The sequence below is a fragment of the Microtus ochrogaster genome, chromosome 7 (assembly GCF_000317375.1).
Source record: "Microtus ochrogaster isolate Prairie Vole_2 chromosome 7, MicOch1.0, whole genome shotgun sequence".
Taxonomy (NCBI): Eukaryota; Metazoa; Chordata; class Mammalia; order Rodentia; family Cricetidae; genus Microtus; species Microtus ochrogaster.
Window position 1 is genome coordinate 5,623,775 of NC_022014.1, and position 9,293 is coordinate 5,633,067.

At 52.1% G+C, this 9,293-nt stretch overlaps 1 protein-coding gene across 1 annotated transcript in view; it reads right to left on the reverse strand.

Annotated features, from left to right (window-relative positions):
* The window catches only part of LOC101984360 (coronin-7), a 61,520-nt gene that overhangs the window by 32,745 nt on the left and 19,482 nt on the right, over positions 1-9,293 (reverse strand). Inside the window, exons 8-9 of the mRNA XM_013347033.2 lie at positions 3,094-3,180; positions 2,553-2,635 (exon numbers count right to left, since the gene is read on the reverse strand). Coding sequence (XP_013202487.1) covers positions 2,553-2,635; positions 3,094-3,180 — 170 coding nt within the window. The remainder of the gene's footprint in view (positions 1-2,552; positions 2,636-3,093; positions 3,181-9,293) is intronic.

Below are 9,293 nucleotides of genomic sequence, written 5' to 3' on the forward strand. Positions count from 1 at the left end.
AGAGGCACCCATGGGGAACAGCAGTAATAGCTCACAGATGCAAGACGGGTGGGATCCCAACACCTGCTTCCTGGTGCAGAGAGAGGTGACAACCACAGGGAGGGCTTTCACCCTGCTGCTATGAAGGGAAGGACCTGCAGTTCACCCTCACCGTTCGTACCATCTTAACACCCAGCCTCTCAGTACATCCAGGAGCAAGAGACGAGGCATGCATGGCCCTCTACCATAGCGCTCTTCAGTAGCTGGCACCTCCAGCCTGTGCTGAACCTGGGATCGGGCACACGGGAAGTACTGGAAAGCCCAATGAGCACACCCTGCGGGAGACTGGCGACATTCTGCCCTCTGCACTGTGGCAGGCAGCCCTATAGACACTCCAAAATGACAAGGAATGGACAGAGATGGGAACCATGACAAAGGCCCAGGAGAGGAGGATGGGGAGGGATGTACCTGACCCTGGGGCCCTCTAGCTCTTGTGAGCACACACTGTTCTGCCTAAACCAAGATGGAAACTCTAACAGAGAGATCAAGGGTGGCAGTGACGGGGCTGCGCCCAGAGCTGGCACTCTCTGCACTCTCCATCTTCAATCACAGCAGGGGCGGGGCGGGGGTCTGCTTTCCAGTATGCCTGTGAGGACACGGGGACCTGCCACCTCTCTCAGCAGCCTAGTTACTGGCATGCATCAATGTCCACCAGCTTTGTGGAGACTGAAGAGTCCTAGTTCCCTTGCCAAGGGTGTCGGCTTGCCAGGGCATAGGCCAGGGCTGGGGGACTGTGGGGAGGAATGCTGGGCTGACGGCCCATCTGGGAGTGATTTGACAAATTCCAGTCCTCGTGGGTCCTTCGAGGCTATTCTTAACTGCCGTAATTACAGGGTCAGCCCTGGCCAGTGGCACCATGGGGTCTGGGCATGGTTAACTCTTCCAGGGGCTATCCTAATGCCTGGCAGGAGATGCCCTGCAGGGGAGGGGATACTTAGTATCGCTACCACTGAGAGTGGAGCCTGATTGGCTGGAAGTGCTCGGTGAAAAATACCTGACTGATGGTGCCAAGTGCCCTTCACACCTGCACCACCTCAGTCTGGAGATAAGATGCTAAGACAGTGCCAGGCCTGGGGACACAAGATAAATGCTAGTTGTGGAGCTCCAAAGCCCAGCACCTCTGTCTCCCCCAGGGCAGTGCCATCCTGATGATACCTCTCTTGAGACCAAGTCCCTGACCCTGAATATGCCTCAGCTTTGCCTTCCTCATCTATAAAATAGATATTGCCAAGTCGGGCATGATGGTGAATGCCTTTAACCCCAGCATTCAGGAGGCAGAGGGAGGCAGATCTCTGAATTCGAGGCCAGCCAGGTCTACAAAGAGAGTTCTAGGACAGCCAGGGCTACACAGAGAAACCCTGCCTCACAAACAAACAAACGAAGTATCTCAGCCTCTCCCTGACAGTAAAGGGTGAGATGCAGAGTGTCTATTGCCCTGACCACACCTCATCCTCTGCCGGTCTAAAGAATACGACTTCCCAGCATTCCCTGACCCCTAATATGATGCTCTTGTTTCTGAACCTTTGATAACCCTCGCCCCACTGTGATTCAGAGTCTTTAGTTCTGAAATATTCTAGGAGAGGCTGGATGATAGCCAAGGACCAGGGACCTTTCCTGTCTCCAGTACTCCCCAGTCAACTTACCCCGAGGGTTCCCCATCAGTCCTTCCATCAGTAATCAGCTTCAGAGCAGGGTCCAAGTTCCTCCCTCCTTCCCTACAGCCATGCCTGGCAGTCTCTGATCCTCTTGGAGCCTCCTTAGCTATTCATGATGGCTGTGCAGATTGAATAGACTGTTTATCTGAAGAGCCAGCTTGCTAGTGACTGATTATACGCCATTACAGACCAAGAGCTGCTTGCCCTGGCCAGGGATCCCACCAGGCATATCCATAAACTTTCTTCCACATACCTCTGGGAGGTAGGAATGGAAGGAGTAGCCATTATCCTTTGCTCTCCAAGGGTAGCTGAGGACATATGTGTGGCAGGTCCCAAGCAAACTTCCTATATCAACTTGAGGGGACTCCAGGCCCCCTGTGCCTGCTACACACCTCCAAACACAGCCATCTGCCCCATCAGCTCATACTCATCGGTGTTTACCTTCCTACCACAACCTCAAGTATCCCTGGGCCCTCAGCTTCATGAAAACCTCCATAGCCAAAGCAAGCCCATTTCTGTCACCTATACCCCAATGACACATTTTCAAAGTCATAGCTCCTCCCCTAAATTCAAAAACACTTGAACGAACCCCTAGGCAGTGAAGTGTCCCCATGACCAGGGGCCTACTTTTCTGACAGGGCCCCAAGAGGATAGGACAAGTTCATTCATTGGCCCATTTCAGACAGCCTCAGCATCCCCTGCTGGTAGAGCTGGGGTGCTGGGCCCAGATGCAGCCCAGGCTCAGCATTGGTCACACTCGAGTGATCAGCCAGCCTCAATGACAGGGCTGTCCCAGTGGCCAGTGTGAACACCTTCCAAACTCTTGGCTCCCAGCTCCCATCATGTTAAAGCTCCTACCCAGGCGAGGTGTCCAAGGTGGCGGAGGCCAAGGCGTTGCTGAGGCGGCGGGTGTCCCAGAGCTTCACTTCTCTTTCCCGCATCTGTGGGGAAGTCGGAGGGAGGCTCAGAGGATTCTCCCTGCTCCTGGAACCCAGTGTGTAAGGGTGCAGCCTGGCATGGTCCCCTGCCCCAGAGCAGCAGGGAGTCATGACAGGGAGGGGGGAGTTTGGGTTTTCATGTCCTGTTCTGCCCCTTTAAGAACCTTTGGGTGACAAGGGACAAGGGGCGTTTCCCTCCATGGACTCTGGTCCCTGTGGGGCCACCATGGCTCCTAGGGTCAAGCTTAGCTACTGCAAATGGAATCTGCCAGTTTTCTAAAGCCCTCAATTCCCTGGGGGCCCAAGACCCAGCTGCACAGCCAGGCCGTATATGGACAGGCCTCTAACTGGCTGTCTGCACCCACCTCCCAATGGCCTCACCCAACCTTCAGGAAGCAGGAGCCTAAAGCACTAGACAAGTTCCTGGCTGGCAGTGCCCAGGATGCTGGAGGAAACACTACCTGGTTGAATCCGGTGGATACAAGATGCTCCTGCATGCCTGTCCAGGCCAGCCGGGTATCTTTGTTGTTCTCGTGGGCCTGTGTGCTCTGCAGGGAAACAAGCGACAGCACTGAGCCATCAGGGCCCCCTACTGGGGACAAGGACCTCCTGAGAGGCTGGGAACTGGGATGTCCTGAGCCTGCTTGTCTGAGTGCCCACAGAGAACAGGAGAGGTGCTGAAGGCCACATGTGCCACAGGAAGAGCCCCGCCTCCACCTCTGAAGGCATCTCGGCACCCAGAGGCCACCAGGCCCAGGTTCATCCCCCTCCTCCTGAGAGTGCAGCAGCACTTTCTCACCTCCGTGGGTGCCCTGAGGGTCCTCATGTAAGAGCTGTATGAACTTGGGGAATGTACGTACACCCTCTGCGCGGCTCATTCGTCACTCGTAAACACTTACGGTGCCCATGCCACCTACTCCCTGGAGGATCAGCTGAGAGTGCACACAGAAGGACCGGGCCTTGAGAAAAGCCCCGTGCAAATCAGGGATTAGAGGGATTATTGCCGCCTCCTGTCACTGCCAGCAGGCCAGAGGGCGGGCCTGCGGCCAGGCTCTGGATAACATCCTGGAGAGGGTAAAGCAGTGCCCCTGGTGGCCCTTCAGGGGTGCTGGAGCATCTGACAGACAGGAAGGCTGCAGGCCCCCAGAAAGGGAAAAGTTTACACAGCAGGGGAGTGAATGGCCCTGTCCCCCTTGGGCCATGGCAGGAGGGAGTCCAGGGGCCAGAGGAAATGCAAACAGCTCTCTCCCAGTCACCCTGGCCCCTGGAGCCTGAGACAAGGACCCTGTTACCAAAAATAGCTCACCCCAAATGTGGCCAGCCTCCTCCAAACTTCCCACGATCTCCTTGGGAATGAATGAGGCAAGGAAGCAGCTTGGAGAAGCTGGCCCAGGGCCCCCTCCCCAGCATGCAGAGGCTGACCCCAGCGTGGGAGACCACTGGAAATGCTCCGCCTGTCCTTCAAGGGGCTTTTCTCACTCTTCCTTTCCCACCCAGCCACAGTGGCACAGGAAGTCGGAGACGAGCCTGAGAACTAGGTCCCCAGACTTCTCTCTCCACGTAAAAGGAGCTGCAGGGTCTTCACAGGGGTCAAGTCACTGGCTCGCCTCTGACACGCTATTATGGGTCAGCAGTGTCATCTGAGCTCTTGTTCCTTCCCCAGTGTGCAGTGTCCCTTGTGAGCTCATAACCAGTCAGCATGTCACTCACTCATTCACGTCCATCAAGCATGGGAGGCAACAGTGGGCGGGGCGGGTCTAAGGCCAGGAGTGTGCATGGTGAATGTGCTGTGCTAGGGGCTAGAGACACGGAGAACCAATGGGACATTTACACACAGAGTGTGTCGGGAGGCCAGCAGACTGAATGGAGGAACATCACTGCAGTTACTATCGGTGCCACAAAGGAGCAGAATGAAGGCCAGTGGAGGAAACCCCGAGTCAGACTGCCTTGGTGAAAAGCCACCCTTGCCACCGCTGCCCAGTCCCTAGATGAGTTCTGTGCCTCGGTTTCTTCAGCTCTGAAAAGCGCAATGGCATCTTCTATTGTAAGAATGAGGTGTCAAAGTCTACTAATGTCCAGCACTGTGTCTGTGTTTTGCTGTTTAATTTTTTTGGGGGTGGGGTGGGGTTCTGAGACAGGGTTATGTCATGTTAGTCCAGGTTAGTCTTGAACACTTGATTTCTGCCTCAGCCTCCTAAGCGCTGGGCTTATGTGTTTACAGATGTGCACATGACATCCAGCTGCAGATGTCTATTTTACAAGGTAACAGGGCAGAGAATGTAACTGAAGGAACTTTTTATTTGAGCTAGAATGGAAGAATCTACACAGAGCTAACTCTGCATGGAGACTGGGAAGCAAAAAGCCCCAAGAAGCTGCAGGTAGGGAAAGGAGGTGGCTAATCTGGTGCAGGAGTCTCTGTGATTACCATGACCAGCAAAGGAGGTAATCCAGTTCTGCGTAATCAGTAGTTGGTGCTGGCACAAACTCTGGGAGTCTGACCCCAAATAGTTTATTTTAGACATATTTAAGAATAGCACAATTTGGTGAAAATTTTCCTGGTAATAATTAAATCAGTACTGTGTGCACAATAAAGTGTAAGACATGACTACATCAAAACTCTTTGTAAAGTACACTGACACCTTCCAGAAGGATGGGCTCTACAGATTGACAAGCTCATGATAAGGGTCTGGGGGAAGATCTGATGTTGTCTTGGCCACAAAGATAGCACAAAGGTCACCAGGCTATTAACCACATCCGCTCCCAGACTTCTGGTTGGATAAACAGGTCATATATCCCTCCCTTTGAAGGGACAACCCTGTGTGTTTAACCTTCCTGATCCCCTTAGTGGTCATCAGTGACCACAAGGACCTCTGTACCTCCCACAGATTGGGGTGGCTGCCACTGGCAGCTTTCCACACAGAGATATAGACTGGAGTAGACTGTACCTTGGTCCACATCTTCTACCTTCCCATTCACACACGGAGAAATCAAGGGCCTAGACAGAGGAAGCTATGTGCCGTGATTGCTGAAAATGCAGCTGTCGGCTCCTTCAATCTCTAAGCCTTGTGAGCTAGGACCCATTATCATGAGGAGGTCTTGTGACTCATAGGTAATGAGACTTACACTGGAAGGTGGCCGAAGTGGGACCACCACCTGTCCAGCTGCCTCTGGTTTCCAGCAAACTTCCAAGGCTGACCTACACTGTAGGGTCATTAAGCATACTGATGCTCAGGGAGGTCTTTTCTGCCACTCAGTTCCCCTAACAATTCTCCCCATCTCTGGCCTGGAGAAAAGAACAGGAATGGCAGTGGTCCAGCTGCCCCAGCAACCACAACCAGGGGGTAGCGGCAATTTCACATGCTAACTGAGGGGCAGTCACATCCCTCTCCAATGGCATGTCACTGGAGTTCCCAGTGTAGGGGAGGACCTCTCAACTCCAGGAGATGGGCAGTCTCCTGGGCAACTACAACAACCAGCAGGTACCTACTTGGCTCGTGGCTCCCTTCCCCCTCCTCCTGGCTCCCTTCCCCCTCCTCCTGGCTCTTTTTTGAAATAGGGAATCACCATCCTCCTACTCATCCAACCATCATGACGCTAAGGTGGTCAAAAAGCACCTGTCCAAAAAGAGAGGTCAGAGATGGGCAGTGGTGGCACACACCTTTAATCCCAGTACTCAGGAGGCAAAGGCAGGCAGATCTTTGTGAGTTTGCCAGGACAGCTAGGACTGTTATAGAGAGAAACCCTGTCTCAAAAAACTAAAATAAAATTTTTTTTTTTAAAAAAAAAAGGCTTGCTCCAACTTCCTCCTGCCCTCAAACTTCAGAAGTTTGAAGTTGAAGAGACAGCTCAGAGGTGAAGAGTATTGGCTACTTTTCCAGAGGACCCAGGTTTGGCTCCCTCAACCCACATGGCAGCTCACAACCCTCCCTAACTCCATTCCCACTTATACACATGCAGGCAAAGCATACACACAAAAATAAATACGTTTAAATGCAAAAAGAATTGCTGCTTCCCTTGATTAATAATGGCTTCAGGGCCTTGCTTGCCTCCACTCTAGGCTCTGGCTTAAAGGACGGCAGAGAAAGTCTAGGGGCTCAGGGAGGTTGGGCTCTGCTTCTCTGCTGGATCCTGGGCCAATGACACTTGCTTAGGAGGCTAAGACAGGAGGTCACTTGAGATAAGACCAGCCCGGGCCACACAGTGAGAATCTCCATCTCAAAAATTAAAAAGAAAATTAAGGTAGGAAGATCAGAAGTTCAAGATAGTTACTAAGCTATATAGTAAGTTCAACACATGCCTAGAATACATGAGGCCCTGTCTCAAAAACAAACAAACAAACAAACAAACAGGGGGCTGGAGAGATGGCTCAGAGCGTAAGAGCACTGGCTGCTCTTTCAGAGGTCTTGAGTTCAATTCCCAGCAACCACATGGTGGCTCACAACCATCTGTAATGAGACCTGGTGCCGCCGGACGATGGTGGCGCACGCCTTTAATCCCAGCACTCGGGAGGCAGAGGCAGGCGGATCTCTGTGAGTTCGAGACCAGCCTGGTCTACAGAGCTAGTTCCAGGACAGGCTAGAATGGCACAGAGAAACCCTGTCTCAAAAAACCAAAAAAAAAAAAAGAGAGAGAGAGACCTGGTACCTCCTTGCCAGCAGTACATTGTCTGCTAAATAAATAAATAAATAAATCTAAACTCTGAAAACAAACAGGCCAGATGGTGGTGACTCACACCTTTAATCCCAGCACTCAGGAGGCAAATCTGAGTTCAAGGCCAGCCTGGTCTATAGAGCAAGTTTCAGGACAGCCAGAGCTACACAGAGAAACCCTGTCTCCAACAAAAATAAAACCCCAAAACAATGACAGATAAACAAATAAAAACCTACACAAATAAAAATAGAAATAAGAAATTAAAGCAAAGTAAGGGTATAAAATACAGAAGGAGCCACCCAAGGGCCGCTTGCTTCAAGATTAAGTGCCTAGAGGCAGAGGCCAAAGCTGACAGCGGAGAGAGGATAACTTTGGAGGAAGTCCATAGGTTCAGATGAAGAGAGGCCCAGAACAGCGCAGGTAGGGCCAGGGTGGTATACTCCACCCCACCCCCACTTTGGCTCCTTTTAGACAGGAAGGGGGAACTCAGAAAAAGCGCTTTCAGAAGGAGTCTCTGAGCTGGCCCCTCAGCTCACACCACCCTGGCCGCCAGCAGTGGTTTTTCTAATAGAAGCCAGGTGTGGGCCAGATGCCCTGGGCGGAAGTTGGGGGGAGGCAGGGACGGTTGGAGGGCAGCATTCCAGGCCTGTGCTGCCCCCGCATTGCATACAGCCTCAGAGCCAAACACAGGCACCATCCCAGAGGCCGGTGGAGCTGCCCACGCTCTTCCCAGATCTCCTGGCTAAAGCCCCTCCAGGGGGCTCCTCCAGCTCAGATCCTCAGCGCCTGCTTGTACTCTGCAGCAACGTGGAAACCCCTGGCTAGCAGCCACACCAGCTCCACCTCAGCCTCGCTCACAGACCACCTCTGTGGGGTGTTAGGGAGGCGTAGGAGGGGAGGGAAAAGCGGGTGGGGATGGGGGAGAAGGCAAGCTGGAAGGAGGCCACTGCAAAGGAGAAAAAAGAAAGAAAACACTCAGAAAGTTGGCCCAGGGTGACGCCTAATAGGCAGGAGTGCAGGTGCTTTGTGTAGCGCCCCCAGAACCGTGGGCACGGGACCCCGAGAAAGGGCTTTTGTCTCACCCTAAAGCAGATTTGGGGACCTCTTTCTAGGCAAAGGCTTGGGGGTCAGAGAAAGCGAGCAGGCGAGGTCTACTGTTCACACCTCATCAACCTGAGATTCAAATGACCCACTGGGATGAAATCAGCAGCTTTTTCAGGGACTCTGCTCTTGGCTCAACCATCAGACAGGGCCTCTTTTCAGTCCTCAGCTGGACAGAGTAGAATTAATAACTATTTAGGCCCAAGAGGTATAATGTACCAAGTGAACAGATTTTTGAGGATGAGGGTACAAGAGCCCCAGGCTATCCTCAACTCCCTATGGGGACCCAGTCCTCCAAACAGAGGAAGACTGCTAGGCCACTGGCAATGGGACCAGGATTTATCCCTGCTGCTTGTGCTGGCTCTTTGGAGGGATAACGGTGCTCAGCCTAGATATAGTAGGGAGGGCGTTGGTCCTTCCTCAGAGCAATGTGCCTTGCCCTCTCCGGGGAGTGGATGCATGCGGGGGAGGTGGACTGGGATTAGCATGTAAAATGAAAAAAGATAGTTTTAAAAAATAAAATAAAAATAGAAAAAAAATCCCAAAAAGATTTCTGGGAAAAACAAAATAAAAGGAAGACTATCTGTGATGGGTCTTTACTAAGGAACAAGACTTTGTACCACACCTCCCTGGGAAAAAAAGTCTCATCAGCTTCCAGTTCTAGAAAGAACTAAAAATTCCTGGAACTCAAGTGATGGCTCAGCTGTCAAGAGCACCAGCTACTTGATCAGAGGCGTTTGATTCCCAGCATCTACATGGTGGCTCACAACTCTACGTAATTCAAATTTCAGAGGAGCTGCTATCCTCTTTTGGCCTGTAAGGGCAGCAGGCATGCACATGGTGCTATAGACATACAAGCAAAATGCTCATAGCCATAAAATAAAGTGTTTTTTTAAATTCTTTTTATTTA